Source organism: Neophocaena asiaeorientalis, unplaced genomic scaffold (genome assembly GCF_003031525.2).
Source record: "Neophocaena asiaeorientalis asiaeorientalis breed wild unplaced genomic scaffold, Neophocaena_asiaeorientalis_V1.1 scaffold694, whole genome shotgun sequence".
In the NCBI taxonomy this organism is placed as follows: Eukaryota; Metazoa; Chordata; class Mammalia; order Artiodactyla; family Phocoenidae; genus Neophocaena; species Neophocaena asiaeorientalis.
Genome location: NW_020174226.1, coordinates 91,207 through 104,996, shown reverse-complemented (window position 1 = coordinate 104,996; position 13,790 = coordinate 91,207). Strand labels below are relative to the sequence as shown.

The 13,790-nt window shown below is 46.9% G+C and overlaps 1 protein-coding gene across 1 annotated transcript in view; it reads left to right on the top strand.

Annotated features, from left to right (window-relative positions):
• The window catches only part of GP6 (glycoprotein VI platelet), a 29,206-nt gene extending 25,473 nt beyond the window's left edge, over nt 1-3,733 (top strand). Inside the window, 2 exon segments of the mRNA XM_024755187.1 lie at nt 139-189; nt 1,046-3,733. Of these exon segments, the coding sequence (XP_024610955.1) occupies nt 139-189; nt 1,046-1,266 (272 nt within the window). The 3' untranslated portion in view covers nt 1,267-3,733.
• The last annotated feature ends 10,057 nt before the right edge of the window (nt 3,734-13,790 follow it).

The window sequence follows — 13,790 nt, the reverse complement described above, 5'->3', positions numbered from 1 at the left end:
CCCTGACTCTACAGTTCATGCTCTTCTTATAACCCTGGAATTCCAGCTCCCAAGTGCATGTGTTCAGGATAGCGGTAGAAGCAGGGGTAGGAGAAGAGATGGTTCCACCCCTTTACACTTATCCTTTTTGTTTCCCAGAAACTTCTAGGAATATCACCATCCTTCCAAAGGAGTCAGACCCTCCAACTGGTGAGCAAGTGTCCTTCTCTGGACCAACTTCCTTTCCCCGTCCCATGTCTTTACCCAAAGCTGGCTGCTTTCCCTACACAGAAGCTGCAGCTCTGTGATCTTGGGTTCTGGTGTGTAAAGTATGAAGTGGAGGGGGACTGTTAGCGTGTGGAGCTCCGAACTGGGCAGGGATCAGGTGTGAAGGTGACCTTCTCAAAGGTCAGAGAAAGAACGATAAATTTCATCTCTCTCCCCACCCGTTAAACCGTCTCCTGATCCACAGTTAGCCAAATAACCAGGTAGTGTCTGTGTGTGGGGTGAGGCTGTATCAGAGGCCTGCGAGGGGGTGTATGGAAGAGGTGATACTTAGACAATTGGGCTTATCTAATCCTAACCCTTGGTGAGGAGGAGAGGAACCTTCCAGAAAGGAGACTGGCATCCTAGCTAGCCGGGAGTAACAAGAGTCTCAGATGAGGGATACGGCTATGAGAAACCCAGTATGCGTGTGGGTCTTGGAGAAGGGCTTTTTTGTTTTGCTGCATGTGAGATCTTTATTAAAAAACTGATTATTTACTTACTTATTTTTTTTCTTTTTTTTTGGGTTGCGTCAGGTCTTAGCTGCGGCACGCGGGGTCTTTGTTGAGGCATGCGGGTTCTTTCATTGTGGTGCGAGGGCTTCTCTCTAGTTGCGGCGTGCAGGGTTTCTCTCTCTAGTTGTGTCACTCGGGCTCCAGGGCGCGTGGGCTCTGTAGTCGTGACACGTGGGCTTAGTTGCCCCACGGCATGTCGGATCTTAGTTCCCTGACTGGAGATCGAACTTGGGCCCCCTGTGGAGATGGGCTTTTATCATCTGCTCCTGTCTCTCTTGTTCCTCCAGGTCTTGCCTTCCAGTATTACACTAAGAGCAATCTGGTCCGGATATGCCTTGGGGCCGTGATTCTAATACTCCTGGTGGGGCTTCTGGCAGAAGATTGGCACAGCCGAAAGAAACCCCTGATGCACCGGGTCAGAGCTGTCCACAGGCCGCTCCCACCCCTCCCTCAGACCCAGAAGTCACACAGTTGTCAGGATGGGGGTCGACCAGATGATCGTAACTGAGGATCCCATCATTAGAATCCCAAGGCTTGGTTGTATCTAAGAGATAGGTCATGGGAGTGGGGAGGGGACTTGGTGTGGAGTGCGAGAGTAAAAGGATAGAGCCTACAGCTGTGGAAAAGGAGGGCGGCGGCGGGGGATGTTCTTCTCGGTGCCCCATCAAGGAGTTGAGTCAGTGTCTATTTGGCTGGATGTCCTAGGACTCTCTTTGTTTGGGATGGAAGGAATCTAGTGGATGCCATAGTCTCCTCACTGATATCTTGCTCATTGTGGACCTTGTGTCACCTCACCTGGGCCATCACACTTATCTCTTTCTTCAACCTTCCCTAATACGAGTTTCAGATCGACTTCTAATATTCCCACCTCTCACAGCTGACCTCTTCTATCCTTTGCACAAAACTCTCCCACGTTTCCCCCGTGCACACCCCGTGCTTTTTTTTCTTTTCTTTTTTTTTTAACTGGCGTATAGTTGATGTACAATGTTGTGTTAGTTTCTGGTGTACAGCAAAGTGAATCAGTTCTGTGCTTTTTTTCTTGATTATCCCCAAACCTAACCCTTGCTCTAGCCCTATCTTAAGCTGTAGTCTGAAAAATCTCCTTTTGTTTCTCGAGATATGCCTGGTTCTTTCAGGCTTTGGGGCATTCTGTTCTTTCCCCTTAGAATATAATAATAATTATAACCAACATGCCAGTGGCTCGCCTTTATATTAGAAAAAAAGTCCAAAGTCCTAACTAAGTTTGTGCTAAAGGCTAGAATATGTAAATCCATAGAGATAGAAAACAGAGTGGTTGGTTGACAGGGGTTGAGGGGAGAAAGGAATGGGAGTAATTACATAATCAGTAATTTTTTTTTTTTGTGGTACGCGGGCCTCTCACTGCTGTGGCCTCTCCCGTTGCGGAGCACAGGCTCCGGACGCGCAGGCTCAGTGGCCATGGCTCACGGGCCCAGCCCCTCCGCGGCAGGTGGGATCTTCCCGGACCGGGGCACGAACCCGCGTCCCCTGCATCGGCAGGCGGACTCTCAACCACTGCGCCACCAGGGAAGCCCTAAGTGTGAGTTTTGAAAAGAGGATGAAATGTGACTTTTTACACCGTGAAGGAGAAGTATATTTTCAGGGTTTGTGTTGTATGTGTGTGTATAGAAGCATCAAAGTGCCAGGTACTTTTTATAAATAGTAAGTTGACACATAGCAAGATGTGATTTCACTTCCCATTGGCTTAGGCTGATTGATAAGGGCAAACATAATATTACACAGTTTAATTTATTTTCAAGGGAGACAGAAAGAAAAGTTGACAACAGTTATCAAGGTTTTTCTCCTATGTTTTGAGTAAAAATATCCAGAACGTCTCTGGCCAAAGACCTTTCAGTTTCAGCAAATCAGGGCAAAATAGAAAACACTTCTTATACACACACACACACACACACACACACACACACTGTGTGAGGTGATGGATGTGTTAGTTTGATGGCGGTGGTCATTTCACAATGTAAATGTATAACAAAATATCACACTGTACACCTTAAATATATAAAATTTCTCTTTGTCAATTATATCACAATAAAGCCGGAAAAAAAGCAGACTCATGTAATAAAGCAAAATGTAAATATTTCTAGGGAAACCAAAGAAATAAAATCAGAAATTTAAAATCTCCCTCGGTAACTCCCACTTCTAGCTATCCCAGGTGTATCCGACCAAATGTCTCACTGAGAATAACTATGATAAACATTGGATTAAAATCACACAGCTGTATCTGTCACTTATATATCAGCCAAGGCTACAAGATCCCCCTAATGTCTGATGAATCCTGGTGTGCAGCATTGGGAGGATATGACCTCCTTCTACTGTTAGAGAAGAATTTTATTGGAGAGAGGTTTTAATATCTTTCTGTTCTGGGTTTATCTGCCCTGATAGTTCGGAGACTTTTGTCAAGCTCTGCAATGTCTTTGGACTTCATTTCTCAATAGTATAGTTGAAATATTGTCCTTTTCACAGATGTGTGGTGGAGATTTCACATGTTTAATTATGTAGAGAACCTACTGTGACCTGGAGAATGTCCTTGACATTAGTTAATTCTCGTTTCTGTCTTCTTTATTCCTTTAACTCCTTTCCTCTCCCCATCTCTGTCCCTCACCCTTTCCCTCTATTTCTCCAATTTAAAATAGAAAGTTGAGAATAACAGACAACAGCAAGGACCAGCAACCTGTGGCCAGTGGCTGAATCTGGCCCACCACTCGTTTTTGTCAATAAAGTTTTATTGGAACACAGCCCATTCACTATATATTGTCTGTGGCTGCTTTCTTTCTGCAATGGCAGAATTGAGTAGTTGCTACGGATAATATATTTCCTGCAAAATTGAAAGTATTTACTATCTGGCTTTGCAGAAAACGTTTGCTGACCCCTGGTTAAGAGTATGTGCTCTAGGGCTTCCCTGGTGGCGCAGTGGTTGAGAATCTGCCTGCCAATACAGGGGACACAGATTGGATCCCTGGTCCGGGAGGATCCCATTTGCTGCAGAGCAACTAAGCCCCGTGCTCTACAACTACTGAACCTGTGCTCTAGAGCCCGTGAGCCACAACTACTGAGCCCACGTGCTGCAACTACCGAAGCCCACGTGCCTAGAGCCCGTGCTCTGCAACAAGAGAAGCCACCGCAGTAAGAAGCCCGCGCACCTCAACAAAGAGTAGCCTCCACTCGCGGCAAGTAGAGAAAGTCCGTGTGCAGCAGCAAAGACCCAACGCAGCCAAAAATAAATAAATTTATTAAAAGAAAAAAAAAAGAGTATGTGCTCTAGATTTTGACTGCCTTTCACACTCTCTGTTTCAGGTGTACAAAACAGTTATGATAATAGTAATACCTGCCTCATTATTGTTTGAGAATTGAATGAGATAATATATGCAATGGGCTTAGAATGTACGTGACATGTTATCATCACTAAATTTTATGGTTTAAAAAAATTGAAGTAGGGGCTTCCCTGGTGGCGCAGTGGTTGAGAGTCTGCCTGCCGTTGCAGGGGACATGGGTTCGTGCCCCGGTCCGGGAAGATCCCACATGCCGCGGAGCGGCTGGTCCCGTGAGCCATGGCCGCTGAGCCTGCGCGTCCGGAGCCTGTGCTCCGCAACGGGAGAGGCCACAACAGTGAGAGGCCCAGGTACCGCAAAAAAAAAAAAAAAAAAAAAAAAAAAAAATTGAAGTAGAGTTGATTTAAAATATTGTTAGTTTCCGGTGTACAGCATAGTGATTTAGTTATTTTTTTCTGATTATATTCCATTATAGGTTCTTACAAGATATTACAAGCCACAGGCTATTTTCCAGTCATAGAGCCTGGAGAGTCCTCAGGTTTTCAAATTTTTTTCCTTGAAAAACACTGGCTCTCAAGGAGGCAAAATGAGTTAAAATTAATACCTATAAGAATTGATACAAAATAAGTGACATGGATGCACACTTAAATGTCAACAGTAACTAATACCATCAACTGTAGAACAAATGAACTTGACCATTGTGATAGATACATTTTAGTTAACATGGAATATGGATGCATTTCAATATCCTTGGTGTGATGGAGTCAGCTAATTGCACCTGTGTCAGTGGTTCTCAACCAGGGGTGATTTTTGTTCCCCAGGGGACATCTGACAAAGTTCGGAGACATTTTTTGTTGTCAGAACTGGATGGTGCTACTGGCATCTAGTGGGTGGAGACCAGGGATGTTGCTAAACATCCTATCGTGCACAGGACAGCTCCCCATAACAAAGAATCATCCATCTCAAAATATTGCTAGGTGCCAAGGTTGAAAAACCTGACCTAGTTGGTCTGGGAGAGAGATTGCACATTAGAATGGAGACAGGCTGGGGAATCCCCTGGTGGTACAGTGGTTAAGAATCTGCCTTCCAATGCAGGGGGCGTGGATTCGATCCCTGGTCGGGGAACTAAGATCCCACACGCTGCGTGGTAAGGCCAAAAATTAAAAATAAATAAATAAAAGATAGTAAACAGCAATTTTTAAAAATTAAAAAAATTACAAGAATTGAGATGGGCTGGGACCTGGGACCCTTTGCTGCAATGCTTGCACCTGGACTCCTCGAGCAACAAAATACAAAGAAACTACGTGGGACTAAAAATAACTGCGTGCCTGCACAGCTGGAGCGATGTATGAACAGTAAGATACAAAAAGGCCACAAACCAACTGCAATTTCTGATTGCAAAAACAGGGGGTTGGGAGCAAAAGCAGGGTACTGAGCATGCCCCCTGCACAAAACACCACCTCATGGGTGGGCAAACCACCTAAGCACCCCCTCCAGCCCGACCGCCTGGACACACCCCTACCCTCTCCCCATATAAGGAGAGAGCTCACCCCCCTCCCCCTGCCTTGGGGAGCAAGCCAGCAAGGGAACGTGAAGTTTGTTCTCTCTCCCCCCAGCTGCAGCAAGTGCACCAATAAAACCTTGCACGAATTTCTTGTCTGGCCTCTGATCAATTTCTATTGCTTGGGGAAGGTCAAGAACCCTGGTCAGTAGCAGAATCACCTGGGGGGCTTTTGAAGGCTTCTGGCTTCTTAAAGCCCACCCCAGACCAATTCAAGTAGAATGACCAAGGATTGGACCTGGGTAATTTCAATGTGAGTCTCACTTTAAAGATTGAGAACCACCGGTTGACCATTATAAGGAGAGCCACTTCACCCTGGGCAGGAAGTCCTGCCCTCCTGCCAGGTCCCATGGGCCAATCGCAGAGTGCGGGCTGGTAGAAGAATTTGTCTTGGTGGAGGTTTTGCTTTGCGTGAGGTAACCCACAGGTTGCAACTGAGTCGTAGCCGAAGGGAGGTGAGTACCTATTGTTGTACCTGTTTCTCTGTGTGATCTCTTAACTCAGTGGCAATTATTGGTGGAGTCTCTAGCACAGAATGTTGCAAGCTTGAATGGCGGCGTGAGGCTTTGAGAAGGTGTTTGCAGGCCTCAAGTTGAGCTCTCTCTTTATAAGGAGGAGACGAGATTTGGAGGGGGGACAGCTGCCAATGATTTCATGTGTAACTTTTTTCTTTTTTTTTTTGCGGCACGCGGACCTCTCACTGCTGTGGCCTCTCCCGTTGCGGAGCACAGGCTCCGGACGCGCAGGCTCAGCGGCCATGGCTCACGGGCCCAGCCGCTCCGCGGCATGTGGGATCTTCCCGGACCGGGGCACGACCCCGTGTTCCCTGCATCGGCAGGCGGACTCCCAACCACTGCGCCACCAGGGAAGCCCCCAATGCTATTTTTGTTTTGTTTTTGTTTTGTTTTTTTTTTGCGGTACGCGGACCTCTCACTGTTGTGGCCTCTCCCGCTGCGGAGCACAGGCTCCGGACGCGCAGGCTCAGCGGCCACGGCCCATGGGTCCAGCCGCTCCGCGGCATGTGGGATCTTCCCGGCCCGGGGCACGACCCCGTGTTCCCTGCATCGGCAGGCGGACTCCCAACCCCTGCGCCACCAGGGAAGCCCCCCCAATGCTATTTTTAAGTGTTTCTTTAGGGTATGATTTCCATCTTGCAAAACCCACCCATTTTAAGTCTACAGCGACTTTTAGCAGACTTACAACAGAGTTGTGCAACCATAAGTATAACCCAATTTCAGGACGTTTCCATCACCCCAAAGGGATCCCTCAGGCCCACCTGCGGTACCTTTGCATTCCCATTGTAATTTCGAGCAGAGGACTACTGTGTCAGAGCCTCAGTCTTGCATCTATAATTTGGGATGGTATCACTCCTTGATCTCAAAAGACGGATGCAAGTGTCACTGTCATGAAGGGTAGGGGACAGCAACGTGGTCATGAATTTATAAATTTGTACTTTTTCCCCCCACATGCTTGTGGCGACAGAGCATCAAGGGGTACTGCTGCTAATTAGATGCGGAGTCCTGAGCAATTCTATAGTTCCAGGCGGCAGCATATCGCTTCCTTTTCAGCAAGTGCCTTTGCTTTTATCTTGCTGTCACAGCGGAGCCTTTCAGGCTTGTTCCAGCTCAGGTCCTAAGTTTCTCAGCACTGGTCTTCACCCTTACGTTGCTCATACCTATTTCAAATAAAGAACTGCTTGGCGTCCAGTGGTTAGGGTTCTAAGCTTCCACTGCAGGGGGCACGGCTTCCATCCCTGGTTTGCGAGCTAAGATCCCACGTGCCCCGTGGCACGGCCAAAAAAAAAGAACAACCCACCAAAACCAAGAACTGCTTTCCGCTAAGGGTAAAGCTATTCACCTGTAGTCTGTTTGACTCCATCAACTCATTTTGTTATTCATTTTTCAAGGCTACCTCTCAGGTCCTGCTTTTATCTGCCTATGAATATACCCGAGTCACGGACTACCCCCTTTTCCCGTCACCCATTCAGTCTGGGTGGGAACAATCCGCTTTCACGATGGTAAGAGCAGAGAGAATGGCCTAAGCGGGAGAGTCTCTGCCGCTGTAGTCACAAGGCATCTTCACTCAGGGAAGGAGCCACTATATTCCTGGCATCGCATGGTTTCAGGTGTGGCTCTTGGCCAAACAGGCTTAGCAGTGGGAACTGGAAATTAAATGACTTATCCAGTTACTTGAGCAGGGTTAGGGTAGGAAGCCAGAGGTTTATGTCACTCTCCACTCTGGGGGTTCTCACATGTACGTGTTCATCCTTAACCATTCGTACGGAACCAGAAATTCCTCTTTTGTTTCCTTCTCTGACTTCATTCGGGTTTCCCCCCAGTATCTCCTTCAAGGAATTATGCTCCCTCTCCTGGGGGGTCCAGAGAGCTAACTACCTCTGTGCACCCTTTAGTCTTGGGCATTTACCTTCCTTGTTTTCCCACGTGGCTCTAATGCGGTTTTGCTGTACTGGGCTACCTCGTTCAGTCAACGAGCGGTTCGTGGTGTTACCTGCGATCCTAACTGGTCGTCCTTCAGTTGCGTGAGAACCACATTATTGATGTGTAAGCAGCGCCCAGGCTGGAACGAGATGGTGACTTTCTGCCTGTTTTAATGGTCCGCTTCATTCACGCTGAGCTGCTGTGGGCTCCGTCTTCGTATGCAAAAGCCTTCTTCCTCGTCACCGTCTGATCCAAAATTCCAGCAGCTTTCGTGCCCCCCTCCCTGTGCTTGTCGAGGACCTTCACCCCTCCCTTCACCTGTGGGCTCTTAAACCCGAAATGTAGGTTTTCACTCTCCCTGTCAGGTTTCTAAGAAGAGCTCTATATGGCTCCAAGCCGCCGTGACTCCTGTGTGTCCCAGTCTACTCAGTCTGGCTTCTAACCTCATCACCCGCCACCTTCCTGGAATTTCTTCCTCCTCCTCTCAACTGGAAAACATGACAGGCGGCGTGTTTACCCTTTGACTTTCTATCATCTGGGTGACTCATTTCCCTTTAACATTTTTTCTTCCCCAAACCAAATGCATGTTCATCAGAGGCAGCATTGAAATAAAGGGACAATATCTGGATAAAATCATCCATGGCATGGAAACTCAAACACAGTCGTTGGGTTTTGGGGGTGTATATGCTTCCAGCACTTTTATGGCTGAGGTGATTGTCTGTCTTGCTTCAGTTGGCACGTTACAGGTGTGATGACGCTTTTTAGTTATTGCGCTCTTCTGACTTAGCATTTTATTTTATTTTATTATTATTATTTTTTTGCGGTACGCGGGCCTCTCACTGTTGTGGCCTCTCCCGTTGCGGAGCACAGGCTCCGGACGCGCAGGCTCAGCGGCCATGGCTCACGGGCCCAGCCGCTCCGCGGCATGTGGGGTCTTCCCGGACCGGGGCACAAACCCGTGTCCCCTGCATCGGCAGGTGGACTCTCAACCACTGCGCCACCAGGGAAGCCCATGACTTGGCATTTTAGCATGAGCATTTTTATATTAAATATAACAATTGTGAGCTCTTATCATATGTTGTGATTTGAAACATTTTTCACAATAAATCTTCTAATTGGGTGTAATTCCCCCCACGTACTTACTTAACAGTGTTTTTCTTTTTGTGAATCTTCCCCAGTGTTGCCCATTTAATGCCCGAGGATGTAAGGATTTTTTATTTATTAGCTTTTTGTTCCATTGAGGAAGTGTCAGTGGTTGAGAGCACAGGTTCTTGAGTTAAACTCCTGGATATAATCTTGGCTTCAGCTTGAGCAAATGTGAGTACTTGGGCCTTTGTTTCCCTATGCCCGTGATTCTAAAACTAGCATTTATCATAATCACCTGGAAGCTTTGTTAAAACACGGTTTTCTGGGCCCACCTCCAGAGTTTTTGATTTTGTAGGGCTGGGGATAGGGCTGAAGAATCAGCATTTTCATGAGTTCCCAGATGATGCTGTGGTCTGCGGGCCATACTTTGAGAGCCACTTCCCTAAGCCTCGGATTCCTCATATGAAGCATAGATAATAGAATTTACCCAGTAAGATGGTTGGAAGAAAAGAATACGATCTGTAGAAGAGCTTATAATAGTTCCTGTACATGGTAAATACTCAGATGTTGACTATCATAGTGGCTCCTTAGAAAGACAGGGATTACAGAAAATGTAGAGGAGATTATCCAGATAAAGGGGGTATGTTTATAAAGTGAACATCTTATGTAGGCATATTTTGTCTTTTATCCTGTCACTTCTCAGTTAAAAAGCTATGCTAACTTCCTCTTGAGCTTTTGAAACATTTTTTCGTGTGTGCATTTATATATGTATAAATATAATCTCTGGTTGTACATATTTACTATCATACTGAATTAGCTAATCATACTTGATGAGAGATTACATCAGTGTATGTTCATGTATGTAGTCACACTCCTGTGTAATCACTTACCAGGTCAATAGACAACTTTTCCAGCGGAGGTTTACTCTTCTCTCTGAGCTGTTTGGGAAAGGCAACCTCTTTTCTGACTACTACCACCACACGTTAGTTTTGCTTGTTGTAAACTTCATATACATTGAATCAACTCAGAGTTCTCGTTGTATGGTTTCTTTTACAACTACAGTTTGGGGACATGAAGAATAAAGGTTCTGTGAAAAGATGTGCGTGTATCTTTTGCAGACCTCAGCACTGATTAGTTAGCTGTAGCGAAAACCACCCGCAAGTTTGGCAGTGGTGTTTTCTCAATTTAAATTTGCCTACTTATTTATTTTTGGCTGCGTTGGGTCTTCGTTGCTGCGCGTGGGCTTTCTCTATTTGCGGCGAGCGGGGTCCACTCTTCGTTGTGGTGCCCGGGCGTCTCTCTCTTGTTGCAGAGCTTGGGCTCTAGAGCGCAGACTCAGTAGTTGTGGCGCGCGGGCTTAGTTGCTCCGCGGCACGTGGGGTCTTCCCGGACCAGGGCTCGAACCCGTGCCCCCTGCATTGGCAGGCGGATTCTCAACCACTGGGCCACCAGGGAAGTCCCTGTTTTCTCCGTTTAACTCGTGCCAGCATGTAAGAGGGGTTGTCCTTCATTGTGTGAAGTGCTTGTGCTGTCTTTAATTTTAACCATTCTGATGGGGGTGTCGTTTTTTCTGTTCATCAGGTTCTTAATTTGCATTTCTCTGAAGTCTAATGAGGTTGAAGGTCTTTCAATATGCTTATTGGCTATTTGGCTGTTCCTTTTTTGAAGTGCCTTTTCCACATCTTTTGATTTCTTTCCATTGAGTTTTATCTTGTTTTAATATGTCAGGGAGGAAGAAATGTTCCTCCACCCTTCTAGGTTCTTCTGGTTGGCCTAAGAATTGACCTGGGACTGATAAACAAGAAAAAAATCTGACAGTTGCTTAACACCATATGTATAAATGGGAGAGAGTCAGGGAGACTGCATAACTGGCCATAATGGCCCAAACCCTTACCTTAAGTACCATCTTCAGCTAAAGACTGTCGACTAAAAAAATATTTTCACCACCTAAAAGTTGAGAGTTATGTTATATTTGGGGGATTTGCTGAGGACTTAAAGCCTGGGAGTCAGGGTCTCAAGTAACCCTGAGAGAACTGCTCTGAGGAGGCGAGGGGGGAGCTAGGATGTACAGGAGTTTTGCAATAAAGGGCAGGTGGTAGGAACAAAAGGTTACCGTTAATAAAAGACAACCAGATATCTCTAGTTAAGGCACTTAGCACTTTTCTATGTATGGGAAGATGCAAGAGTCTGGGCTCACTGAAACCATTCCTTTGACAGGCACCTCTGCTGAGGTCAGTATCCCGCGTTTTCTCATCCTGAGTTCCCTCAGGGCTCACCGTGGGGACTGGCTGCAGTCTGATGGCTGCTAGATGGCCGGTATCCTTTGTTTCCTTCCTGAGTTCCCTCAGGGCTCACCAGCTCACTGGTGGCTGGTGGCTGTAATCGCTGATGACTGTGACATCCTTTGTTTACCGATATGGCAGGAAATATTCCATTTCTCAAGACAAAAGGAGATGTTGTGGGTAGCGGTTTGGGACTTCAAAGGGGAGAAAGGCAATTCACCTGAAAACGGAAAAGCAAATGTTTGGTAAACAAGTGTTTGCTGGGCCAGGCAGGAACGTAGAGTGGCCTCTGATCTCCAGGCCCTGCTGAGTTTCCCCTGCCACACTTAGCTCGTGTTCTTTGCATATACCTCTGGTGGCAGCTCTATTCCAAGAAGAGACCCTCTGTCTAAAATTTTTTAGGAAGTTAGGGGGAAAGTCATAGTTTCTTCCTGAGTCTCCATTGTTTTCAGCTCGAGGTAATGCACATGCTCCAGAGACGTTTTGGGGCACCAGGTTTTGCTCCCCTACAGTGGAAGCTGTAGAACAGTTTGGAAAGAACGGATACTGTAATACAGAGCCTTCCAACTCATGAATGTTATTTCTCCATTTACTGATGATTTCTTTTCTTTTCTTTCTTTTTTTTTTTGGGTGCGCCACACGGCGCAGCTTGTGGGATCTTAGTTCCCTGACCAGGGATTGAACACACGCCCTTGGCAGTGAAAACGCGGAGTCCTAACCCCAACATTTTTTGGACAAACTTGTGGCTCTCAAGGGAGAGATCGGATGCATGATCCTAGACTTATTCTTAGGTATTTGGTGTATACGTATGTAATTCTTCCCCCCAGCATATAGACCTGAGCAATTCAGTCACTTCTCATAGCGTGTGTATTCTTCGGGTTCACTTTTTTTTTTTTTTTGCGGTTCGCGGGCCTCTCACTGTCGTGGCCTCTCCCTTTGCGGAGCACAGGCTCCGGACGCGCAGGCTCAGCGGCCATGGCTCCCGGGCCCAGCCGCTCCGCAGCATGTGGGATCTTCCCGGACCGGGGCGCGAACCCGTGTTCCCTGCATCGGCAGGCGGACTCTCAACCACTGCGCCACCAGGGAAGCCTGGGGTTTACTTTTGACATCACAGTTTAAGATGGAACAGACTTAATAGTAGAGTCTCTATGAAACTCACATATTGTGCTAAGTGAAGGAAGCCAGACACAGAAGGCCACGTTTTATAATTCCACATATGTGAAATGTGCCCAATAGATAAATCCACCAAGACAGAATGCAGGTGATTGATGGCCAGGGACTGGGGAAGGGGGAAATGGGGAATGAATGCTTGATGCATATGGGGTATCTTGTTTGGGGCGATGAAAGTCTTCGAACTAAATAGTGGTGATGGGGTTGCATAGCTCTGAACATGTTTTCAATGCCACTGAATCGTACACGTTAAAGTGGTTAAAAATGTTGCGTATTTTACCATAATAAAAATAAAGTAGACTCAATACTTAAAGTTCTCTTTATCTACAATAATGTCTAATCTAGGAAGCACAGATAGCTCTGTGGGTCGAGCTTTCACCCATGTGGGTTTAACGAAGCGTTCACAGTACAAAGAATAGATAACTCAAAGCTAGTGCAGCCGAATCTGGCCTCTACCCCAGTACCGAATTAAATCTTGGAGACAGAGTTTTGAGTGAAGTAGAAAAGAATAGCTTTATTGCTTTGCCAGGCCAAGGGGGCCACAGCGGGCTCATGCCCTCAAAACTGTGCCCCCCCCCCGCCCCGCCCCCTTGGAGAGGGTAGTGAGAAGTTTTATAGTAATGGTTCAAAGAGGCTGTGATCAGCTCATGGACATTTCTTCTGACTGGTTGGTAGTGAGGTAAGTGGAAGTCAGCGTCATCAACCTTCAAGTTACAACTGGTCTGGGGTGTACCTGCTTTTGGGCAGCATATCATCGTTAACTGTTAACTTCTCCCACCTGGAGGGGTTTCAGTATCTGCGAAACAGCTCAGAGATAGTTGTATGTATTCCTTGATGGGGAACCGGGACCTTGCCCCGAGGCTGCACAAATGTTTCTCTTGACTGTTTCTCCGTGGTCTCACATCCCCTCCTTCCCCCTAATTAACAACTGCTTGAATCTGCTTCTTGGAACCCAGGGAAGGTCATGGAGGCTGAATGAAGGCTATTTCCTGTAATCAAGAAATGGGGGGACACAGAAAGGCTTGGTGCCCAGGAGTCCCACAGGGCCCTGCTACGTATCATTGGAAGAGGCAAAAGGAGACTTGGGGGTTAGAAAACGCAGGTGGAGAACTGCCCCCCCCCCCCTTTTTTTTCTTTGGCCATGTAGCATGCAGGATCTGAGTTCCCCTATCAGGGATCGAACCCACAAC